This window comes from Lepidochelys olivacea (assembly GCF_965140295.1).
Source record: "Lepidochelys olivacea isolate rLepOli2 genome assembly, chromosome: 27".
NCBI classification, from domain to species: domain Eukaryota; kingdom Metazoa; phylum Chordata; order Testudines; family Cheloniidae; genus Lepidochelys; species Lepidochelys olivacea.
In genome coordinates this window covers 6,003,457-6,030,072 of record NC_140437.1, presented here as the reverse complement: position 1 = coordinate 6,030,072, position 26,616 = coordinate 6,003,457, and the positions used below count along the sequence as shown (strand labels likewise).

Sequence of the window (26,616 nt, the reverse complement as noted above, 5' to 3'; positions counted from 1 at the left end):
CTGTATTTCAGCACTCAAAGCCAGATGAGTTAGGCTTCGAAGTTCACCAGCTGCACCAGCAAGCAGACGATCTGGCAGCAGCTCCTCCAGCTGCTAGAGGATCTTTAGCAATGGTGGAAGCAGGACAAGGAAGGCGGAGGAACACACAGAGCAGCTGACAGCAGAGAACCTGTTCCTGGAGCAGCTTCACTTTGTGCTGCGCTGTCTCTGGGCTTGGGAAACCAATGCAGACTGGTGGGAAAGGATTGTTCACATCTGGGATGACCAGCAGTGTCAAGAGAATTTCAGGATTGGAAATGCAACCTTACTAGAGATATCTGCTAAACTGACCAGCACCTACAGCAGCAGCATACCAACATGCAGTGCCTCATACCAATTGAGAACACCCAGTTTATCTTCCATTTCCCTGGTTAATGAAGCCATTCACAGCCTGCTTGGACGGAAAGACAAATCTTTTTAACTACTCACTCAGTAGTTGAAGAATGGGAGTGGAATGTGCATTTAGCCATTTGAAAGGGAGATGGCACTGTCTGTGGAATAGGTGGGAGCAGCAGAAAAAAAATCCCCAAGATCACAGCACCATGTTGTATTTAAAAAAATATTTATGAGACTATGGGAGAAAACCTCAGCAATGGCGGGAGGCAGAGGTGGAAACATGTACTCAATAGTTTGATAGGTTTCAGAGCAGCAGCCGTGTTAGTCTGTATTCGCAAAAAGAAAAGGAGGACTTGTGGCACCTTAGAGACCAACCAATTTATTTGAGCATAAGCTTTCGTGAGCTACAGCTCACTTTATCCGATGAAGTGAGCTGTAGCTCACGAAAGCTTATGCTCAAATAAATTGGTTAGTCTCTAAGGTGCCACAAGTACTCCTTTTCAATAGTTTGAGCAACCAGCTAGGTGTCTAATACAAAATGCAAACAGGCGGGACAATATTCATCAGAGTCTATTACTAAGTAGCCCCAAGAATGAAAATGCTGAAGAATCACTGATTTAGAATGCAGACCATTTTGTGATTCTGTTAATACAAGTCCAGTTTACAGATGATCCTAAAGATAATGAGTACTTGTGGCACCTTAGAGACTAACCAATTTATTAGAGCATTACTAATAATTACTCTAATTACTCTAATAAATTGGTTAGTCTCTAAGGTGCCACAAGTACTCCTTTTCTTTTTGCGAATACAGACTAACACGGCTGTTACTCTGAAACCTAAAGATAATGCCACTGATTCAAACAGAGCTACTCCAGAGATGAACTTGTCCCAAGGTATTTTTATAAACGAAAACTATTTTTTGACTGGCTGAAAAGGATTTTTTTTAATTTATCAATGAATAACGGCCAGCTACCCATCAATCTCAACATGTGCTGACCAAACACCCTGGTCTAATCAAGCAATAATCTTGATGCAGAATAGACTTCTACATTTAATGTAGCCGCAAAGTCATCTCTGTGACAGTGTTCAGTTACTGACATTTTATTTCTGTTATGGCAGAAGATTAACATTGTCTGAATCATTTTCTCTGATGCATGTCACATACGATGCTCATTTTTGGCCTATTCCTTAGAGGAGCACCCGCTGCTCCCGTGTTCTCTACCGGCTGAATTCTAGCTGGCTTAGAGAGTACAGTCGTAAGAAGAAAAGGAGTACTTGTGGCAGCTTAGAGACTAATCAATTTATTTGAGCATAAGCTTTCGTGAGCTACAGCTCACTTCATCATGTCATTTATCCAGTTATCCATAACAGCATTGCTTTTTAAAAGACACTACTTGAGGTGACAAAGGGAAACAATCATCAGTTCCTACCTTGCTTATTTGTGAGCAACAGAATCTTTCACCCTATTCAATGGAGAAGATGGAGTAAGCAGTTAGATTTGCTAATGAAGTATCTAACCCACATTATGATGGGCAAGAGATTGAATGGAATTTAAGATGTCAGATTCAGATCTATGTTGCCTGGGAACGGGGTGAACTGGAGAAGAAAGATAGTCACAACTTTTTCTCCTGCTACTTACTTAATTTAAAATTAAATTAAGCTGCCTATGCTTCCTCTTCCCCTGTACTATGCCACTTGCACCAATCATAGTAAGTTTTAGTGGGGGACCTTGGAAGGCAGACCTGTTTTTCTCCAGTCTGCCCAAACTCCCAAGCCAAATCCTAATTGCTAGCATCAGTTTAAAACCTAATTCTGTAATGAGATCTGCTAACACAGACCCTTACACCTGAAAAGATTCCCACTGAAGACAATGGAACAGCATGCAGGTGTTTAGAACCTGAAATAACGGATCCCACTACAGGACGGGAACCTCTGTTTATAACCTCTTGAAGGAAGAGCCTTTATGTTGTACTATGCTAGTAAAGCACCAGTGAACACCTATGGATGGGACAACACACTGTTAAATACTAGAGGCTGCAAAGGCTCAACAGCGCCAGTCTTTGACAACACTCACCTTCCCACTTCATCCCCAATCTGCATCTGAAGTCACCCAATCGTGTGTGTTTAGCATTTCCAAAGATCAGGCCTCTTATGTGCCTCAATGTGTAGAAGACTAAATTTAGAACCCAACTTTGAAAAATCTTGGCTTACCAACCAGATTCTTTTTAACTGCCCCCCAATTTTGAAGCCCTATTCGTGAGAGCTGTCTTCCCCATAAATTCATGCTTCCTGAAGAAACTCACATGGAGCAAACAGCAGATTATTTTATGATGTTGCTGTATTCATCTTGACACATTTTGTAACAATATGTCATGTAAAGAAACCTCATCTTCAACCATTATGAGGTTTGGACAAGACATTCTCAGACATGAACTCAAACTCTAAGAGTGATGGGGGATCAGAAGGCTTGTAGCCAGATAACAGAAGGACTTCTAGACAAGGAAAAAAGGTATCCGGTATATTCAGGATAAGTGAAATATAAGTACTAATTAATCTTTTAACGCAGGTCCTACAGGCCCTCATGTGGCCCGCAAGATATTTAGCTTAGCCAAATTAGGCCTTAGTGTTTAGGATAAATTAAGTTAATAATAAGCCTCTGAGCTTGTGTAAATATTTGTGTTATGCTGATGTTTGGATAATAATGTCTAGGAGATCAGCAGACATCCCAAGATGACCACTGATAGCCTTCATGAAATATTAGAGACATCCTTCAGGTAACTACCAGTTACTATGGTGATAAAGTGAAATAAGTATTAATGAGTATAAGGAGAATCATAGAATCATAGAATATCAGGGTTGGAAGGGACCCCAGAAGGTCATCTAGTTCAACCCGCTGCTCAAAGCAGGACCAATTCCCAGTTAAATCATCCCAGCCAGGGCTTTGTCAAGCCTGACCTTAAAAACCTCTAAGGAAGGAGATTCTACCACCTCCCTAGGTAACGCATTCCAGTGTTTCACCACCCTCTTAGTGAAAAAGTTTTTCCTAATATCCAATCTAAACCTCCCCCACTGCAACTTGAGACCATTACTCCTCGTTCTGTCATCTGCTACCATTGAGAACAGTCTAGAGCCATCCTCTTTGGAACCCCCTTTCAGGTACTTGAAAGCAGCTATCAAATCCCCCCTCATTCTTCTCTTCTGCAGGCTAAACAATCCCAGCTCCCTCAGCCTCTCCTCATAACTCATGTGTTCCAGTCCCCTAATCATTTTTGTTGCCCTTCGCTGGACTCTCTCCAATTTATCCACATCCTTCTTGAAGTGTGGGGCCCAAAACTGGACACAGGACTCCAGATGAGGCCTCACCAATGTCGAATAGAGGGGAACGATCACGTCCCTCAATCTGCTCGCTATGCCCCTACTTATACATCCCAAAATGCCATTGGCCTTCTTGGCAACAAGGGCACACTGCTGACTCATATCCAGCTTCTCGTCCACTGTCACCCCTAGGTCCTTTTCCGCAGAACTGCTGCCTAGCCATTCGGTCCCTAGTCTGTAGCTGTGCATTGGGTTCTTCCGTCCTAAGTGCAGGACCCTGCACTTATCCTTACTGAACCTCATCAGATTCCTTTTGGCCCAATCTTCCAATTGGTCTAGGTCCTTCTGTATCCTATCCCTCCCCTCCAGCGTATCTACCACTCCTCCCAGTTTAGTATCATCCGCAAATTTGCTGAGAGTGCAATCCACACCATCCTCCAGATCATTTATGAAGATATTGAATAAAACCGGCCCCAGGACCGACCCTTGGGGCACTCCACTTGATACCGGCTGCCAACTAGACATGGAGCCATTGATCACTACCCGTTGAGCCCGACAATTTAGCCAGCTTTCTACCCACCTTATAGTGCATTCATCCAGCCCATACTTCCTTAACTTGCTGACAAGAATACTATGGGAGACCGTGTCAAAAGCTTTGCTAAAGTCAAGAAACAATACATCCACTGCTTTCCCTTCATCCACAGAACCAGTTAGAACCAATGAGTTAGCCTGTGAAAAACGAGGCACTCCAAAAATAGTGGGGTGTGGAAGTTCAAGAAAGCAAAAGGAGTTAAAACCTTCATAAATATGTATGCTGTTCCATAAGCATCAGCATAACACATTACAAAAGCTGTATCCTGTGTGCGTGGGCAGAGGGGACACCAGTATGACAATGACTGGTGGTGATTACAGTGAGGAGAAGGATGACTACGATGACTAATACTTTGGATTTTTCCACAGGCATGGTGTGACTAATGCAAATGCTTTACGTTCTGTACTGGCCTGTCTCTCCTTTACCAGATTGCAGTGTGTACTGTTTAGTTGGCTAATAAAATAACTATTACAGAAAAAGCATTATGTATTCTTTCGTGCCCCCTAGGGTCCCCCTTCTACTAATAATCTCTCTACTGTAGTCAGTCTTGGGGGCTGAACTCTCAAAGATTAAAGTAGGTGTAAACCCTCACCTTGGAATCAGTAATTGGTGAAAAGTACCCCATAACTATAGATAAGGCTTCAGGCTAAAGATCTGGCACACTCCAGCTCAGTTCAGCTTTAGTCTGTAAACCATATCAAGAATCATGTCTGATAAGTTTATGTTAAGTGCTTGACCTACCATCTATGTCTTGTCCAATGGAGAGGCCGGCCCATTTTCTCTGTAAAAAAACAAAAACAGAAGTTGCAAAGAGATAACCATTCACCCAGATTACAGATACCAGCTCACAGGAGAGCCTACTTCCTCACTGTGAGCTTCAGGAAATGTAGGGAGCCCAGTCTGAACAACAATGCAGATAGAATAAAACCAGGGCTGTCAATTAATCACAGTTAACTCACACAATTAACTCAAAAAAATTAACTGTGATCACACTGAAACAATAGAATACCAACTGAAATTTATCAAATATTTTTGGATGTTTTTCTTCATTTTCAACTATATTGATTTCAATTACAACACAGAATACAAAGTGCATAGTGCTCACTTTATATTATTTTTATTATAAATATTTGCACTGTAAAAACAAAAAAAAATAGTATTTTTAAATTCACCTCATACAAGTACAGTAGTGCAATCTCTTTATCATGAAAGTGCAACTTACAAATGTAGGAGTTTTTTGTTACATAACTGCACTCAAACAAAACAATGTAAAACTTTAGAGCCTACAATTCCACTCCATCCTACTACTTGTTCTGCCAATCGCTAAGAGAAACAAGTTTTTTTTACATTTATGGGAGATAAGGCTGCCCTCTTATATACAATGTCACCTAAAAGTGAGAACAGGCGTTTGCATGGCATTGTTGCAGCTGGCATTGCAAGATATTTATGTGCAGGATGCGCTAAAGATTCATATGCGTCTTCATGCTTTGGCCATCGCTCCAGAGGACATGCTTCCATGCTGATGACACTCCTTAAAAAAATAATGCATTTATTAAATTAGTGACTGAACTCCTTGGGGGAGAACTGTATGTCTCCTGCTCTGTTTTACCCGCATTCATGTTATTTCACGTTATATTTCATGTTATAGCAGTCTCGAATGATGACCCAGCACATGTTGTTCGTTTTAAGAACACTTCACTGCAAATTTGACAAGGCAAAGAAGACACCAATGTGAAATTTTTAAAGATAGCTACAGCATTCGACCCAAAATTTAAGAATCTGAAGTGTCTTCCAAAATTTGAGAGGGATGAGGCGTGGAGCATTCTTTGGTCTTAAAAGAGCAACACTCTGATGCGAACACTACAGAACCCAAACCACCAAAAAAGAAAATCAACCTTCTGCTGGTGGCATCTGACTCAGATGATGAAAATGAACATGCGTTGGTCCCCACTGCTTTGGATCGCTATTGAGCAGAATCCGTCATCAGCATGGATGCACTGTCCTCTGGAACAGTGGCTGAAGCATCAAGGGACATACAAATCTTCAGTGCATCTGGCATGCAAATATCTTGTGATGCTGGCTACAACAGTGCCAATGCAAATGCCTGTTCTCGTTTTCAAGTGACACTGTAAAGAAGCAGGCAGCATTATCTTCTGCAAATGTAAACAAAATTGTTTGTCTGAGCGATTGGCTGAACAAGGACTTGTAAGCTCTAAAGTTTTAGATTGCTTTATTTTTGAATGCAGGTTTTTATTGTACATAATTCTACATTTGTAAGTTCACCTTTCATGATAAAGACATTGCACTATAGTACTTGTAGTAGGTGAATTGAAAAATACTATTTCTTTTGTTTTTTACAGTGCAAATATTTGTAATAAAAGATATAAAGTGAGCACTGTACACTTTGTATTTTGTGTTGTAATTGAAATCAATATATTTGAAAATGTAGAAAACATACAAAAACATTTAAACAGTATTCTATTAATCTTTTTAATCGCAATTAATTTTTTTAATCGCTTGACTGCCCTAAATAAAACCTAACAAAATACTTTGTAAGAGGTAACAAAAAACACAACAATGACAAAACCCTTACAGAATGTCATCATTTTGCCATTTGGTGGCTTTGACTGTACTGTAACCAAGTTATGTGAAACCATTCATGTTTAATCCCACAGAGAATAGTTACAACAGCTCTTGAAGACAGAAATGATTAAGTGCAGCCTTGTTAACAAAAGTGAGCTCATGACTCCAGCACATCCCTGACGATAAAAGAAACAGTATTTTTCCTGCCATTCAGTTCAGTCCACTGCTCAAGCACACGCACTGTATGAAGATTAAAGGGGAGATGTATCTCAACAGGCAGAAAAGAGTATGGTCCACTTTACACGCATTTTAAATGGGTGATTGTGTGAAAACTCTCATTGGGGAAAATATTTATAATGCATTGTATTATAGTTTATGTTCTTTTGAGATCTTTCGGTGAATGAGAAATTAGGTATTATAAAAAAGATATTTAAGTGAATTTCAGTAGGTCTAAAGGATTCTTACAGAACAGAGAAGGAATGGACAAGTGGTTTAATGTACTCTGAGTGAAATTCTATGGCCTGTGTTACACAGTGAGACTAGAATGATGATGATCACAACAACCCCTTTCTTGGGGTCAGAATTTAATAGAATTTAATGAATAGAATTTAACTTATTGATATGGTCTGGATTGTGGTTTGATTGCAGCACTCACTATACTTTCACCATTGCATACCAAAGCTAAACATTTCTCATTCCAGTGACTAAATCATTCTTGACCATACATCTCTTTACAGATTTGCAGCCAATTCAGCTTTTTTAGTTCCCAATTTCTTGGGCAGAATTATTGAGATCCACAACAAAATTATTGCTTATTGCTGAAATTTCTAGTATTATTCATTAGCTGGCCCTTTCAAAAACATCAAGCATAGTTATGTTCCTGAATTTCATTGTCTAGCCATATCGGGGTCTGTCCCTCTTTTGATGCATATGTAATTTCTATTAACATTAGTAGGAGTTACAAACAAAGCATACTCCAGTGTTGACTGTTGCTACTTTCTTGGAAAATAGTTCTAATGAATTAAATAATCTCTAGACACTACTTTAGCAAGGCACAATGTTAAGTAATGGTTAGCAAGAACAATACCCTGATTGCCCAGGCCCAGAAACCAATGGAAAACATCATCATATGTATAACGCAGGCTGCACTGAAATTTTTTTTTTAAATCAGAAATTACTCAGTTGAAAACGTTCATTCAGCAGCATTTGTAGCAGATCTTATCAGCAAGATGAAACAAACTAAACTGAAAAGAAAATTCCTATTTACATTTACTCCTCAGCACTGGAGACACTTCCCTAGTTGCATTTTAAGAAAAAAGTCTCTCAGCAGCTATATTTCAAAGCAGTTTCTGCTTTATTCACTTGGAGAAGTGTTTGTCAGCATGGCAGCACCTACTGGAACCTTGAATTAGACGTACACACTGCAACCCACTGCTGCCAAGCATCTTATACTTCTCATTATTTTCCAGACTCCTGTCATAGAAGTAGCATATGGAGCATCAGTAGAAAAGGATTATGTTTTTCCTGATTAAGACATAATGGAGCATATGACAACCTTACAAAATTCTGTACACCGACTCACCTCAACAAGCATAGAGTAACTTTTTCATCAGCATGATAAGAGTGAGAAATTAGCTTTTGTGCATACACTGATATATTTATGACATCCTCTGAGGCTAATGTACTGCAGAGAATAGGAGACGAACCAGAAGAACTGCATGATTTAATAGATCTTTTCTTGCTCTCACATTTAGATTCTATAACAGAGGACAGTAAAGCAGCTACAATGTATATGCTTATTCCATTATAACCTCTAAAAAGGAAAAAGGAAAAAGGAAAAAGGAAAAAAGACAGTCAAGGGCCAACAGGAAGTTAGCTGCACCTATCTCAGAGTAGGCCAAATCCTCAAATAAGCTGATATGAATTAAACAAAAAGCATTTCTGGAGAAAAGTTGGCAAACATGTTTTCTTTCATAATTTGAATGTGCTGAATCTGAAGATGATGTTTACCAAGCTGAAATCTGAACTTTAAGGCTAACGTTTGTAACTTTAAAAAAAATAAATAAATAGACAGTAAAGGAGAGGTTCTAAATATGGAATATGTTCCTAATTTGGAATACTGTACTATCAGAAAATGCAGGGAGTGATCTCTGGCCATGTGATGATATGCACTTGAATTTTGTTGGTTTTGCAGTAAGGCTGACATTTAGTAGTTAGTTTCTTCAATCTTTTTCATTGTTGTATGCGGTGTTGTTGTAGCCATGTCGGTCCCAGGATATTAGAGAGACAAGGTGGGTGAGGTAATTTGTTTTACTGGACCAACTTCTGTTGGTGAGAGAGACAGAGAAGCTTTCAAGCTTACACAGAGCTCTTCTTCGGGTCTGGAAAACTTACTCAGCGTCACAGCTAAATACAAGATGGAACAGACTGCTTAGCATAAGTAGTTAACACACATTTTAAGCAACCACTCAAGCACTTCACCTTGAATCTTGTCTTTAGCTGTGATTCTCTGAGTACCTTTCCCAGACCTGAAGAAGAGCTCTGTGTAACCTCAAAAGCTTGTCTCTCTCACCAACAGAAGTTGGTCCTCCAATAAAAGATATTACCTTATGCATCTTGGTTCTCTAACTACTTTTCAAGTATTTTTGATGTGAGGAGTTCAATGCATTGCTATACATTACACAAAGAATCATAAATAACAAAGTATGACATACTTTATTTCCATAAATTCTCCTCTTTCAAAAATATAAATTGCTAGCTAATTATTAGTCCTAACCACTAACCTAACCTAAAGCTCACTTTTGCATACAGTATGAGTTGAGTATCGATTTGGATACCTATGCCATGGCACAAGCTACATATTGGTATTGTTATTTGTTCAATATCCATTTGGTAGTTGGTAATTATATTTATTAGTATCATCAGGTATTGCACAGATCCTTCAACAGTAGCTTACGAACAATGCATTATTTATCAAGATGTGAAAAAACACAGTTTTTGCTTCTAGTGAACAGGGATTGGCTACAATATAAGAGGCAACCAATGCAAGACACTCAGGGATTTCCAAAATTGGGATGCAATTGATAAGAGTTCTAACAGCTCTTCAGTCTGAACGCAGGCAATCATTACTTTGCATTAAAAACTGTTATGCAACGTACACAGGCAAAATTAGCAAACTTCATAAATCTGCTAAAGCTACTTCACCAACCAGTAAGGGTGAACTGCAAACCTGATCTTGCGTTACAATCAGCAAAACCTCGACAGTGTTTTGGAGCAAGCTCCCCTTAGTGAACTTTGCATTTTCTGCCAGGATGGATGTTCCAAATAAAACTTTCTTCTGTAGCAACATTCAAAATGAACAAACAAGAGGCAACTGAGTATGAACATGAGCACCGTGTACCTGAAGTAAGTGACCTTATAGATTCAGAAGGGAACTACCACACTAAATGCAGTAAGCATATCTTGAGAAAATTAACAAAAACTAAGCATGAAACCACTCATAGTGGTACTGACTTGCCAATGGTCTGCCTTAGTAATAAGTCAAAAAAGGCTGTGTTTTGGAACTTTCACAGCTATGGACTCATTACTGTCTTCTCTCAAACAAAGCTGGTGGAGCAGTCCCATGTTCATTTGTGAGCCTTACAGCAGTCTCCAAAGAAAAACTTATTCTACATCTTGATGGTGCTTACGAGTTCACTGTTTTACATGATCAACTTGCTTCTGACACACACACGTTATTAATGCCTGTCAAATTCCATCGCATCCCTTTCTATAAATTGTTAGTGCAGGAGAAGAAAAATCATCATGCATTTCAGTTTACAAGACTGATCTGGAAGATGAATTTCCCTCAATGGTACACGTAGCATTGAAATTACGCTCAGGTATACTTGCTCATCCTGGATACCATGCGCTAAACACCAGTGAAGAAGAGGCACTAGCCTGCGTACCAAAAAGAGTATACATGTTTTTGCAACTCCTCTTCGGTGGCAAGTCTATTCTTGAAGTAGGAGAAGTTGAAGGTGATGAAGAAGAGGAGGAGAAGGAGGGCAGCACAGAAGATAATGTTGCAGAAGTATATGAAGATGAGAAATAGGCATCATGTAAACAGTCCAGGGTGTTAAATATTGCACAAGATTTCATGGACAGTGTAAGTGGAGATAAGTGGATACCCAAACAAGTTGGGCTTGGAAGCACCCTTCACCAAGCCACAAGATTAAAAAAACTCGTCCAGATGTTTCACAACACTGGGCACTGTATCAGTCACAAGGATGTATTTCGAGCTGACATAGCACTAGCCAACAGCACACTGATGACAAGGAATGAGGATGGGACAGTAATCCCAACAAGCAAGGCTAAATGAAGATTTACCCATTTCACTACAGAGAACATTGATATAAATGAGTTTACACTTGATGGGTAAAACATATTTCATGCCACACAGTGGCAGAGAGGACCTGCATCTGATCTGATAGTGCAGGATATTGAGCCAACAAATCATGCTACTTTGAATCTTCCAGATGCAATGAACACAATCTTTCCTGCTAATATCACAGATGGTAAAGCAGAACCAACATCCAATGCAGATGTCTGCACAGAGTGGTGAGCTGGACACACAAGTGACTGCCAATCAGCTTTGAAAGCACAAGCACAGGATATGGCATTTTGCCTTCGAATGCCAACTTGAAAATCCAAAATCTGGTTGGACAAGTTTTAATGAAAAACAGAGTAACAATAACTCTCCGTTAAATACATACGGAGGGGAGGGGAGGGATAGCTCAATGGTTTGAGCATTGGCCTGCTAAACCCAAGGTTGAGAGTTCAATCCTTGAGAGGGCCATTTAGGGATCTGGGGCAAAAATTGGGGATTGGTCCTGCTTTGAGCAGGGGGTTGGACTAGATATCTCCTGGGGTCCCTTCCAACCCTGACATTCTATGATTCTAGGATATGGCTACATGCCAATAATTCCATCCACAGACAGCTGGAAAAGGGAAGAAAATCAAAGGCAAGGTAGTCACATCAATGGCTGATCATCTCATATTACAGCGCGTCATTACTGCCTATAAGGATGGTGGATCTGCACAAAATATCACATAATGAGCTAATGCCAGTTCCTCTTGCTCTTGCTGAGGTAAACGGGCATCTTAGATGTGAAAATAAGTCTGGTAGGATAGGTGTTTTTAACAAACAGCCATTTTCTTCCTGAGATCATCTTGATAGCACATCCTACCCAGTGATTTACAGCCAAGCACATGAAATGGCACTGGCAACCTTGCAAACATTTCTGTGGCGTTAGCTCTTCATTCTGGACAGCATTTCAGCAGGACTGATGTCATCTTTGAAAGGTACAAACAGAATTCTATTAAAGAATGATGTGACCGAAGCACTCCAAAGCTTCTAAGCAAATTCGGAAAAATCACTGAGGACAGATCTGTTCCACTTCCTAACAGCTGGTCAGACTTCTTGGCCCATTCCAAAAATAAGGCTGATCTGGCTTGCTTCTTATCTGAAGAACTCCTCATCAATGCTCCATAAAATTGTCATACCAGAGAGTTCAAAGAACCCAGTTCAGTTAAATCATCAAACCCATCTCTGGACACAAGTAAGTTGCAAGGTGACCATGAAGGCGGTGACACCAGAATTCTACTGCACTGTATACAAACAGATGCTGACTGTGTAGTTGTGTCAGCACGAGACACTAATATTCTTCTTCTGTTAGTGGAACACTATGACAAAATGCATTGCAGCAAGTTGTGGATGAAGGCTGGAACATCAAAAAAAACCCAAATGCATTCCTGTTCATACTAGTCAAGAGAAGCTTCTGCCTGCGTTTCTCCAAGCAGACACAGAAACAGTACTCTCCTTCCATGCACTGGCAGTCAGTGATGCTGTTTCCTATATTGTTGGAAACAGCAAGAAAACTGCTTGGACAATATTCATGGAGAAACATGTACTCCCAAGACACTGGGGGAAGGATGATCTACAGAACGATCATTTCAGCAGAAAAGTTCATCTGCAACACGTACCATTTATCTGATGAGGAGGGCTGCGACAAGACCCGGGTGATATTGTTCTCCAAGTGTCAACACCAGAGGCACTGCCCCCAACAAGCGATGCACTATGCGGCACTCAAAGAGCTCACCTGCAAGTTATGAAGTGTAGGCAGGCAAATTACAACAATCCCACACTACCCCCACTAGAGAACATGGGTTGGACCAAACATAATGGGGAAATGGTACCCAAGAGCTAATGCCACTAGAGCCAATCCCTGACAGCTGTGCAGAAATTGTTACCTGTGGATGTATCAAAGAGTGCATATCACAACACTGCAGCTGAAGAAATATTACACTGGCATGCACTGGGGCCTGTGAATGCAAGGGGTGTGTCGGCACATGTAGGAACTGTTAAATTATGCTTGTCTAACAATGTGCAGGATATACAGTAACTCTTTGTAGCAGAATAAAAATAGAAAACTTTCTAATTTTTCAAATTTTACATAAATTTTTAATTCCAATTTAGGTAGCGAAATTTTCAAAATTCAGCTTGGTAAATATTTTCAGATTCAGCACATTCAAATTATGAAAACTAATTGTTTTACCTACTTTTCCCCAAAAATGCCTCTTACATCTTATTTTACTGAAAATGTGCCCAGTCTATCAGAAAGGTCTCTTGAAATTCTGATTGCAAAAGCCCAAACTTGCAGCATTAATTTACACTAATATTTATCCACAGGGTTTTTTCCCCATTGAAATTGTTAACTTTAAAAAACTGACATGATACAAATGCCTTCTTTTGTTTAAAAGTCCTTCCACCTTCTTCCTAGCGGAAAAGTGAGACCACACAATACCTGGGGCAGGCTGAACGCGATACTGCCTGGAACAACTGATGAATGGGTTCTCAACGTGAAAATGTATCTGTGGTTTGGAGAAGTCCTCACAACTACATGCCTAGAAAAGAAAGACCAGCATTTTATTTCAATTCCAATGTTATGAGAAATCATGAGTAACAATTCTTAGATTTCATTCAACTTCTGTGATGGAAAAACTAAGGCACCAGTCCTGCAATACAATGTAAGCAGGAGTATGCCTCTGCAGAGCTGCACTGAAGTCATGGACTTGAATCAGGCGTCATATGGGTGCAGGGCCCCTTTGAGACTGAGGAAAGGAAATCTGCAGAACACTTTCAAAAGATGAACCTGGGAGTTTAAATTCATCACTCTACTAGACACTAAAAATCATGGACTGAATAGAGACAATGGATTTATGGCTTATTACAACAATCAAGGGAGGCAATTACAACAACACTAGGGACAAAAAACTTACTGACCCGCCAAGCTGAATATGACAATCTTCAGATGTTCGAGAGCCAGGGCACACCTGCCTCGGGTTGGAGCTTTGGCCCCTCGGGAGGAGCCTGCCGGGGCTTGGGGTTTCAGCCCCGCTCCTGCTGAAGCCCCATGCCCTGGCAGGCGTGCCCCACAGGGCTGAAGCCCCAAGACTCCCCTCCCCACTGTGCAGAAGCCCCTACCTCACCAACCTGCTGCAAGGCAGAGGTTCCAAGCACCCCCCTTCCACTGTCTAGTAGGTGGAAAATGTGGGGGGCTCCGCGAGCTGCCCTTTAACTGTAAAAGAGCCGCATGCAGCTCATGAGCCATTGTTTGTTTGGCCACCCAGATCTACTGCCTTTCCCCCATCCCAGGATTGGAGGGGTGTTAATGGGCCACTTTACCTTGAATGGTTTCAGAGTAGTAGCCGTGTTAGTCTGCATCCACAAAAAGAACAGGAGTACTTGTGGCACCTTAGAGACTAAACATTTATTGGAGCATAAACTTTCATGGGCTACAGCCCACTTCATCGGATGCATAGAATGGAACATATATATACACATACAGATAAGTTGGAAGTTACCATACAAACTGTGAGAAGCTAATTAATTAAGATGAGCTATTATCAGCAGAAGAAAAAACTTTTGTAGTGATAATCAAGATGGCCCATTTAGACAGTTGACAAGAAGGTGTGAGGATACTTAACTTAAGGAAATAGATTCAATATGTGTAAACACCCTCCTGGCCGCTATGGATGTGGAAGCCCTCTACACCAACATTCCACACAAAGATGGACTACAAGCCGTCAGGAACAGTATCCCCAATAATATCACGGCAAACCTGGTGGCTGAACTTTGTGACTTTGTCCTCACCCATAACTATTTCACACGTGGAGACAATGGAGACCTTCAAGTCAGCGGCACTGCTATGGCCCCACAGTATGCTAACATTTTTATGGCTGACTTAGAACAACGCTTCCTCAGCTCTCGTCCCCTAACGCCCCTACTCTACTTGCACTACATTGACGACATCTTCATCATCTGGACCCATGGAAAAGAAGCCCTTGAGGAATCCTACCATCAACCTCAGCCTAGACCAATCCACACAAGCGGCCCATTTCCTGGACACTACTGTGCTAATAAGCAATGGTCCACATAAACACCATCCTATACCAGAAACTTACTGACCGCTATACTTCCCTACATGCCTCCAGCTTTCATCCAGATCACACCACACGACCCATTGTCTACAGCCAAGCTCTATGATACAGCCGCATTTGCTCCAATCCCTAATACAGAGCCAAACACCTACAAGATCTCTATCAAGCATTCTTACAACTACAACACCCACCTGCTGAAGTGAAGAAACAGATTGACAGAGCCAGAAGAATACTCAGAAATCATCTACTCCAGTACAGGCCCAACGAAGAAAGTAACAGAGCGCCACTAGCCATCACCTTCAGGCCCCAACTAAAACATCTCCAGTGCATCATCAAGGATCTACAACCTATCCTGAAGGACGATCCCTCACTCTCACAGATCTTGGAAGAAAGACCTGTCCTCGCTCACAGAGAGCCCCTCAACCTGAAGCAAATACTCACCAGCAACCACACACCACACAACAAAAACACTAACCCAGGAACCTACCCTTGCAACAAAGCCCAATGCCAACTCTGTCCACATATTTATTCAAGTGACACCATCATAGGACCTAATCACATTAGCTACGCCATCAGGGGCTCGTTCAACCTGCACATCTACCAATGTGATATATGCCATCATGTGCCAGCAATGCCCCTCTGCCATGTATATTGGCCAAACCAGACAGTCTCTACACAAAAGAATAAATGGACACAAATCTGACATCAGGAATCATAACATTCAAAAACCGGTAGGAGAGCACTTCAACCTCGCTGGCCACTCAGTAAAAGATTTAAGGATGGCAATTTTGCAACAGAAAAGCTTCAAAAACAGACTCCAATGAGAAACTGCTGAGCTTGAATTAACATGCAAACTAGATCCTATTAACTTGGGTTTGAATAGAGACTGGGAGTGGCTGGGTCATTACACATATTGAATCTATTTCCCTAAGTTAAGTATCCTCACACCTTCTTGTCAACTGTCTAAATGGGCCATCTTGAGTATCACTACAAAAGTTTTTTCTCCTGCTGATAATAGCTCATCTTAACTAATTAGCCTCTCACAGTTTGTATGGTAACTTCCAACTTTTGTGTGTGCGTGCGTGTGTGTGTGTAAAATGGAACATATATACATATATAAAAAACTATATGTTCCATTCTATGCATCCGATGAAGTGGGCTGTAGCCCACGAAAGCTTATGCTCTAATAAATTTGTTAGTCTCTAAGGTGCCACAAGTCCTCCTGTTCTTTTTACCTTGAATGGTCTCTTGAAATATGTGCTAACTACATATGCTGAAGGATCTGTTCCACTACTTTTCCCAGATCTGAAGCAAAGCTCTGTGTAGCTCAAAAGCCCCTTTCTCTCTCTCTCCCCCTCCAAAAGAAGTTGGTCCAATAAAAGATATTACTGCAGTCACCTTTGTCACCAGAGACGAGTGGGGTACCTGCTGATAGTGGAGGGGAATAATGTAAAGGTTTGCCTCCCCCACCCCACAATAGCTTGAGTCACACGCCCCTTACCTTCAGCAGCCCCTTTTTGCTGCTGCCTGTCCCCACACCACAGCTCGCCAGCTCCAGCAGCTGCCACACAGGGAGGGGGGCTGGCCAGCAAACTCTGGCAGAAATCTGGGAAAGGGGGAACGTGGCCCCTCCACGAGTTGCCTCTGCCTATCACTCTAAAGCTCCCTGATCTCAATTATGTTTAATGTCAACTTATTCTTCACAGTAACTTTGTGTAAGCATCCATATACTGTCACTCACTGATTGCATCCATGATTTAATTAGCCTTTTAAAATAAAGGAACCATAGTACTTAACCACTGGCACAGCTTGGCAAGAAAGGATTCCAAAACGCACTGTAAAAGCTTTAGTGCTATAAATGGCTTTATAGATTGAGACACTTTTTGTACAAAACGGAAGGAAGGTATCATTTTCATCAGGTTTCACAGTTACAATCTTAGCGACTTCTGGAAGCTTGTTTTTCAAGAAGAGGGTGGTGAGAAAATCATAAAGTTATTCAGAAAAAGCCCTCCCCCCAAAGGAGGTCACCCCCTGTTCTACACTTTTGGGGGGGACGGGGGACGGAGAGGACTTCTCAGAATATATTTATTTAAAATATGAAACAGGAGATCAGACCCTGGGTTAGGGCACAAATGAAGTGATTTTAGTGGCCTCAGGCTGGTTTGTTACTCCAGAAAGCCACCATAACAGGCTCTCACTGCACAGAAGCAGCCATAGAAGAAAGTGGGGAAGGGCACATCTCAGAACTAGGATGGGCCATGGGAGGTTTGCATTGCATCTTCTCGCACCGAATCAGGCTCAAGCCAATGATAATCATTTTAATATGCACTCTGACAAAAGGTGGCACTCGACCCATGCACTCCCAGGAGAGTTCCTGGAACCTGCAAGGCCAAGGACCATGGATGGGTCATCTTGCCTATTACAGGGCTCCCCAGCAAAGGATGGTGTGAATATGCAAGTTTTGGATGCTTGTATTATCTCTATCTACTGTACTACATGGTAGTGTTTGTGATATTATTGATTGTTCTAATTAAACTATGATAAATTCAGAAAGTCTTCCTTAAATGCAAATCTCCCCCACATACATGGACGTCCTCACTCTGAAAACAACTGCAAAACTGTGGCCAATGTAGAGACAAATTAATCCTGCTAAACAACAGAATGTTAAGTTGGAATCTCTAAATAATACCTAACCAATAGATCAGGCAACACCCCCAACCCTTTCTTCCCCCAGCTCTGCATCTCACCCTCTCTGCATTCAAGTCAGTCAATTTCCTATTCCACACTACCTGGGCATCAGCAGCAGAGGCATTAAGAGGACAGAAAAACAGTCCCCCTCCTCTCAGTTCCTGTGCCCATTACCACAGTGGCCCAGCCGCTGGGAGGAGCAATTATAGAAAATGCCCTTCTCAGCCCCTGCTGTTAGAAACAGAGTCACAGAATAACAGGGTTGAAAGGGACCTCAGGAGGTCATCTAGTCCAATCCCCTGCTCAAAACAGGACCAATCCCCAACTAAATCATCCCAGCCAGGGCTTTGTCAAGCTGGGCCTTAAAAACCTCTAAGGATGGAGATTCCACCACCTCCCTAGGTAACGCATTCCAGGGCTTCACCACCCTCCTAGTGAAAAAGTGTTTCCTAATATCCAACCTAGACCTCCCCCATTGTAAATTGAGACCGTTACTCCTTGTTCTGTCATCTGCCACCACTGAGAACAGCCAAGCTCCATCCTCTTAGGAACCCCCCTTCAGGTAGTTGAAGGCTGCTATCAAATCCCCAGTCACTCTTCTCTTCTGCAGACTAAATAAGCCCAGTTCCCTCAGCCTCTCCTCATAAGTCACGTGCCACAGCCCTCTAATCATTTTCATTGCCCTCTGCTGGACTCTCTCCAATTTGTCCACATCCTTTCTGTAGTGAGGGGACCAAAACTGGACGCAGTACTCCAGGTGTGGCTTCACCAGTGCCGAACAGAGGGAAATAATCACTTCCCTCAATCTGCTGGCCATGCTCCTACTACTACAGCACAATGTGCCGTTGGCCTTCTTGGCAACAAGGGCCCACTGCTGACTCATATCCAGCTTCACGTCCACTGTAATCCCCAGGTCCTTTTCTGCAGAACTGCTGCTTAGCCAGTCGGTTCCCAGTCTGTAGCAGTGCATGGGATTCTTTCTTCCTAAGTGCAGGACTCTGCACTTGTCCTTGTTGAACCTCATCAAATTTCTTTTAGCCCAGTATCCTGTCTTCCAACAGCGGCCAATGCTAGGTGACCCAGAGGGAATGAACAGAACAGGTAACCATCAAGTGATCCATCCCCCGTCACGCAATTCCCAGCTTCTGGCAAACAGAGGCTAGGGCCACATGCCTCCCTATGCCTACCAATCCATACCCCAGAATGGAAGACTCTTCCCACCTGACCAGAGAATAAACAACAGAACTACATAGAAAGAAGTAACTTCTAACGCATTAAGTATCATCACATAATTAAAACTCAACTCCAACTGTCAAAAGTAAAGGAAAAGAATAGTCCATGATATAACATCCCTACTTTTAATTTTCATAGTGTTCACTCACTCACAATGACTCTCCAACTCAGTGCAACTTAACAAGGGTCTCACCTAATAAATGAATGTGCTGAATACTGTTAGGATATAGATATTCAAGCCTACCTGCAAAGGCCTATACTTTAAGAATTTAAGAATTTAGGTATATGTTTATCATTTAGCTAGTTATAGAGGTATAAAAGAAAGAAAGAATCAAAATCACTGTCTGCCTGTATAAGGCCTTTTCTCACTGTGACAGTTTGAGGCCCTGTTCTTAGGCTAAGGCCTCTGGCTAAGCAGCAGAGGCAGCCGTAAGCTGGAAAGCATATGGTCACATCCTTACATTCCAAACTGGTCACAATGAAATAAGGTATTATTGGGCTGTTAGGCATTATCAGGACAGGGTTGTATTCCTATCATCTCCAGCAAAAGGGAAGTGCCTAGAAGATGTAAAAGGAAACTCAGTTTGATAGCATCCTGTCTGGCAAGAACTCACTTATCAATAGCTGGGATGTGAAATCCTCATTTCTTTGTTGTTCTATCACTGTAGTCCCCATTTCCCTATTGTTTGTCTGTATAATCTCTGTCTGATTCTGTGATTGTTTCTGTCTGCTATATAATTAATTTTGCTGGGTGTAAACTAATTCAGGTGGTGGGATATAACTGGTTAAATAATCATGTTACAATATGTTAGGATTGGTTAGTTAAATTTCAGTAAAATGATTGGCTAAGGTATAGCTAAGCGGAACTCAAGTTTTACTATATAGTCTGCAGTCAATCAGGAAGAAAAGCGGGGAATGGGAATGCAGGTGGGGAAATTGGAATCATGTTTTGCTAAAGGGGGGAATGGGAACAGGGACACAGGCAAGGTTCTGTGGTGTCAGAGCTGGGGAGGAGGATACTAAGGAAGGAAATTGGAATCGTTGCTTGCTGGAAGTTCACCCCAATAAACATGGAATTGTTTGCACCCTTGGACTTCAGGTATTGTTGCTCTCTGTTCATGCGAGAAGGACCAGGGAAGTGAGCAGGTGAAGGAATAAGCCCCCTAACAAATACCCCTCTCAGTCTAGCTACAGGGTCATTGGGCACATACTGCGGATGTAGAAGTAACTTTGGCAGTTCCAACTGCAGGCCCTCTTTAAGAGGAAGAATTCAGCATAAGCATGCATGCAGTGAATTTTTTCCGCATTCTTTGAGAAACAGAACTGTGGAACAGTTTCCCCACTTTATTGCTATACCTTAGTAGGTAAAAGGGTGATGAAATGGTAATCTGGAGATATTTGAATGGCCTAAGCAGCTTTTAGTTTGAATTTGATAAAGCAGCAGAGGATCCAAGATTAAAACCATTTTTTAAAACCGTAAGAATTTTAGCTATCCCCTGGGGAACTTTCTCCAAGAGTCAGAGGGTGTCCCAAAGAATAGAAGTGTTCCCTCCTCCACTTCTCACCACCAGGCCATTGTCAGGTCCTCCCTGGAGCTGGATATTTGCTTTTTGCACATTTTTATTGTTTTCAAAGTGATTTGGGATTCCCCCAGGATGGAATGTACAACAGAAATGTAAGATATTACCACTGTCTAATAACAAATACTTTGTAAAGTGCATTGAGATCCTATGATCCAATGCACTATATCAGTGTAAAGATGAGACTCATGCTAACTTCTACAGATGTCAAAACTAAAGGCATGAAGAGGAAGTGACTTGTCCCAAGATGTCACAGTGAATCAGCTGGGAATAGATCCAAGGTCTGATTCCCAGTCCCATGTCTGAAGGTGATTTCATGATTGAATCTGAATATCATATCCACATATATGTGCATCTGATAATGTGAATATTAAAAAGAAGCCAGTTATAAGGTATACATCCAATAAATTCTCCCCTTCAGTAAGTCAAATCTAGAATAGAATGGTAAGTACTAATTTTAAAAGAATAGAAGATGACAAGCGATTACAGTCATATGCACTTTACTGCAAGGCAGCAATAGGGATGGCCTGGCTAAACTTTTCAGTGCAGCAAGATTACCACAGCCTACAGCTCTGGCTTCTCTACACTCCAGGTGTATTTGCTTTTAAGAACAATTTGCAGTTTTTTTCCACAACCAATAGAATCACACAATCATAGAATATCAGGGTTGGAAGGGACCTCAGGAGGTCATCTAGTCCAACCCCCTGCTCAAAGCAGGACCAATCCCCAATTAAATCATCCCAGCCAGGGCTTTGTCAAGCCTGACCTTAAAAACTTCTAAGGAAGGAGATTCTACCACCTCCCTAGGTAACTCATTCCAGTGTTTCACCACCCTCATAGTGAAAAAGATTTCCTAATATCCAACCTAAACCTCCCCCACTGCAACCTGAGACCATTACTCCTTGTTCTGTCATCTGCTACCACTTTTGAGAACAGTCTAGAACCATCCTCTCTGGAACCACCTCTCAGGTAGTTGAAAGCAGCTATCAAATCCCCCCTCATTCTTCTCTTCTGCAGACTAAACATTCCCAGTTCCCTCAGCCTCTCCTCATAAGTCATGTGTTCCAGACCCCTAATCATTTTTGTTGCCCTTCACTGGACTCTCTCCAATTTATCCACATCCTTCTTGTAGTGTGGGGCCCAAAACTGGACACAGTACTCCAGATGAGGTCTCACCAATGTCGAATAGAGGGGAACGATAACATCCCTCAATCTGCTCGCTATGCCCCTACTTATACATCCCAAAATGCCATTGGCCTTCTTGGCAACAAGGGCACACTGCTGACTCATATCCAGCTTCTCGTCCACTGTCACCCCTAGGTCCTTTTCCGCAGAACTGTGCCTATCCATTCGGTCCCTAGTCTGTAGCTGTGCATTGGGTTCTTCCGTCCTAAGTGCAGGACCCTGCACTTATCCTTATTGAACCTCATCAGATTTCTTTTGGCTCAATCCTCCAATTTGTCTAGGTCGCTCTGTATCCTATCCCTGCCCTCCAGTGTATCTACCACTCCTCCTAGTTTAGTATCATCCGCAAATTTGCTGAGAGTGCAATCCACACCATTCTCCAGATCATTTATGAAGATATTGAACAAAACTTGCCCCAGGACCGACCCCTGGGGCACTCCACTTGACACTGGCTGCCAACTAGACATGGAGCCATTGATCACTACCCGTTGAGCCCGACAATCTAGCCAACTTTCTACCCACCTTATAGTGCATTCATCCAGCCCATACTTCCTTAACTTGCTGACAAGAATACTGTGGGAGACCGTGTCAAAAGCTTTGCTAAAGTCAAGAAACAATACATCCACTGCTTTCCCTTCATCCACAGAACCAGTAATCTCATCATAGAAGGCGATTAGATTAGTCAGGCATGACCTTCCCTTGGTGAATCCATGCTGACTGTTCCTGATCACTTTCCTCTCATCTAAGTGCTTCAGGATTGATTCTTTGAGGACCTGCTCCATGATTTTTCCAGGGACTGAGGTGAGGCTGACTGGCCTGTAGTTCCCAGGATCCTCCTCCTTCCCTTTTTTAAAGATTGGCACTACATTAGCCTTTTTCCAGTCATCTGGGACTTCCCCCGTTCGCCACGAGTTTTCAAAGATAATGGCCAATAGTTCTGCAATCACAGCCGCCAATTCCTTTAGCACTCTCGGATGCAACTCGTCCAGCCCCATGGACTTGTGCACATCTAGCTTTTCTAAATAGTCCCTAACCACCTCTTTCTCCACAGAGGGCTAGCCATCTACTCCCCATGCTGTGATGCCCAGCGCAGCAGTCTGGGAGCTGACCTTGTTAGTGAAGACAGAGGCAAAAAAAGCATTGAGTACATTAGCAATACACCCACACTAGTTCCTATGTAAATCTTAATTCTACAAAACAAGCAACCTTCTCAGGATTATTTATACAGCAGAATGTCCAGGGCTTTTTTGGTTACAACGCCTCTAGAGTCATTGTTCCCTGCATGGTTTCATAATTGATAGAAGGTTGCAACCTAATAGTTACTATTATTTACTCAGAGTCATAAATGAACACAGTTGGCTCTTACAGGTCTAAAGCTTAGGCTCCTCCATTATTTTATTCGGGAAACATTAGGGAAAGGTGCTAGTTTTTAATATGCAAGAGCCAAGGATTTCAGATTAAATACTCACAGTTCAGCATTGCACTTTTTGTAACATCAGTCACTTTATTACTAGCATCTGCTTGAAAAAGCTGGACGTGCACAAGTCCATAGGGCCAGATGCAAATGTGATTGCAGAGCTATTGGCCATTATCTCTGAAAACTCGTGGTGATCGGGGGAGGACCCAGATGATTGGAAAAAGGCAAATATAGTGCCCATCTTTAAATAAGAGAAGGAAAACCCGGAGAACTACAGACCTCTGCCCATGGAAAAATCATGGAGCACATCCTCAAGGAATCCATTTTGAAACACTTGGAGGAGAGGAAGGTGATCAGGAACAGTCAACATGGATTCACAAAGGGCAAGTCATGCCTGACCAACCTGATTGCCTTCTATGATGAGATAACTGGCTCTGTGGATATGGGGAAAGTGGTGGACGTGACTTAGCTTGACTTCAGCAAAAAACTTTTGATACGGTCTCCCACAGTATTCTTGCCAGCAAGTTATAGTAGTATGGATTGGATGAATGGACTATAAGGTGGATAGAAAGCTAGCTAGATTGTCAGGCTCAACAGGTAATGATCAATGGCTCAATGTCTAGCTGGCGGCCGGTATCAAGTGGAGTGCCCCAGGGGTCTGTCCTGGGGCCAGTTTTGTTCAACATCTTCATCAATGATCTGGATGACGGGATGGATTGCACCCTCAACAAGTTCGCGGGTGACACTAAGCTGGGGGGAGAGATACGCTGGAAAGTAGGGATAGGGTCCAGCATGACTTAGACAAATTGGAGGATTGCTCCAAAAGAAATCTGATGAGGTTCAACAAGGACAAGTGCAGAGTCCTGCACTTAGGAAGAAAGAATCCCATGCACTGCCACAGCCTGGGGACCGACTGGCTATTCGGCAGTTCTGCAGAAAAGGACCAGGGGATGCAAAGCTGGGTATGAGTCAAGACTGTGCCCTTGTTGCCAAGAATGCTAACAGCATATTGGGCTGCATTAGTAGGAGCATTGCCAGCAGATCAAGGGAAGTGATTATTCCCCTCTATTCAGCACTGGTGAGGCCATACCTGGAGTATTGTGTCCAGTTTTGGTTCCCCCACTACAGAAGGGATGTGGACAAATTGGAGATAGTCCAGCGGAGGGCAACAAAAATGATTAGGGGGCTGGGGCACATGATTTACGAGGAGAGGCTGAGGGAACTGGGGTTATTTAGGGCTTGGCTACACTTGCGCGTTTCAGTGCAATAAAGGAGCCGCAAGCGCACTAGCTCACTACCCGTCCACACTGGCAAGGCACGTAGAGCGCTCTGACTCTGCGGCTACAGCGCTGCTGGTACTCTACCTCAGCGAGTGGAATAACGTTTGCTGCGCCCCCGCTGGAGTGCCGCGGTGCCAGTAAGAATGAGGTGTTGCTTTACTGCGTTCTGATCAGCCTCCGGAAACGTCCCATAATCCCCTTAAGTCAAGTGGCCACTCTTGTCATTGTTTGGAATCGACTGTAGGAATGCGGAAATGCCCGTTGAAAGCTCCATTTCTGACAGCCGACTGCTTATCTCCTCCGAGACAAAGCAACCATTACTGTGGAATGCTGTGTGTGTGTGTGAGAGAGAGAGAGAGAGAGAGAGGGGGGCAGGGGGGAAGGGAGGTCTGCTGCTGTCTGAACTTACAAGACAGCATGATGACAAGCTCTCAGTCCCCCAAAAACCCACTCTTCCCCCCCCCTACACACAACACATTCCCTGTCACACTCCACAAAGCATGTTGCTGCCACTTGCCTGCTGGGATAGCTGCCCATACTGCGCCACTCCCAATGCCACTGCAAGTGCCGCAAATGTGGCCACACCAGTGCGCTTGAAGCTGTCAGTGCGGACAGACTACAGCGCTTTCCCTACTGCGCTCTACGAAGGCTGGTTTAACTCAAAGCACTCTACAACTGCAAGTGTAGCAATGCCTTTAGTCTGCAGGAGAGAAGAGTGAGGGAGGACTTGGTAGCAGTCTTCAACCACCTGAAGGGGGCTCCAAAGGAGATGGAGCTCAGCTGTTCTCAGTTGACCAATGACAGAACAAGAAGCAATGGTCTCAAATTGCCATAGGGGAGGTCTAGGTTGGATATTAGGAAACACTATTTCACTAGGAGAGTGGTGAAGCACTAGAATGGGTTACCTAGGGAGGTGGTGGAATTTCCATCCTTAGAGGTTTTTAAGGCCTGGCTTGACAAAGCCCTGGCTGGGATGATTTCGTTGGGGTTAGTCCTGCTTTGAGCAGGGGGTTGGACTAGATGACCTCCTGAGGTCTCTTCTAACCCTAATCTTCTATGAGTCTATGACAACCTACCAGCAAATGTCTGTCTATTGTATAGTGCTCATTAGCATAATAGCTGAGTGCCTCAGTCTTTTTAAGGTATCAACACCCCTGTAAAGTAGAGCAGCATTATCCTCATTTCACAGATTGGGAACTTAGGCACAAAGAAGCTCAGTGGTTTAACGACGTTCCCACAGGAAGTCTGTGACAGAACCACCTGGATCTCCCAAGAGACCAGCTACCACCATAATCACTGGACTATGCTTCCTCTCTGCAACTCTCACACCGCATCAATACCTCAAAAGATACAACTGTTGCCCTGGATTGTTACTCCAGAACATGATCAAGCCAATTGCAACCATGCAATAATGAGCGCTCAGCTACTATGAATTAATGAAATTGACCACCACAGAGTTAAGGGTTAATTTGCAGACAGGCTTTCAGAAGCAAGGTCAAATCTAGCTGGCAATTTCTGCTAATCAGAATGTGAGGAGGGGACAGACAAGTCAACCACTGAGACCGAAAACCTCGGTGGAGGGAAGACCTTGAGTCTGGGCTCCTCTGATATTCGAAGTTTATTGAAAGTTAGGAAGAGTGATGCTCCAGTAGGGGTCATTATGACCTATGTGTTTTGTAGAAGTTAGTTATAAAAGACTAGATAAAAGAGTGTATTTTGGAGCAGTTCTCTGAAGCCATCTGGAGAAACGTTTTTCCTGACACCCTTTCTCCCCAGCAGTTGAGCAACTGGCCACTGCAAACCTGCTGTTAATTACTTCTTAATACCGTTCATGGGGTTTGCCACTTCACCCATGTCTCCACCACCTGCTCACTCTGAGAAGTGTAG

The 26,616-nt window shown here is 42.6% G+C and overlaps 1 protein-coding gene across 3 annotated transcripts in view; it reads right to left on the bottom strand.

Moving 5' to 3' along the window:
• NSF (N-ethylmaleimide sensitive factor, vesicle fusing ATPase) overlaps nt 1-26,616 on the bottom strand; it is a 187,014-nt gene that overhangs the window by 131,547 nt on the left and 28,851 nt on the right. For all 3 annotated transcript variants that reach the window (XM_084615992.1, XM_084615991.1, XM_084615993.1), the window contains exons 3-4: nt 13,711-13,810; nt 5,024-5,063 (exon numbers count right to left, since the gene is read on the bottom strand). In XM_084615992.1, coding sequence (XP_084472118.1) covers nt 5,024-5,063; nt 13,711-13,810 — 140 coding nt within the window. The remainder of the gene's footprint in view (nt 1-5,023; nt 5,064-13,710; nt 13,811-26,616) is intronic.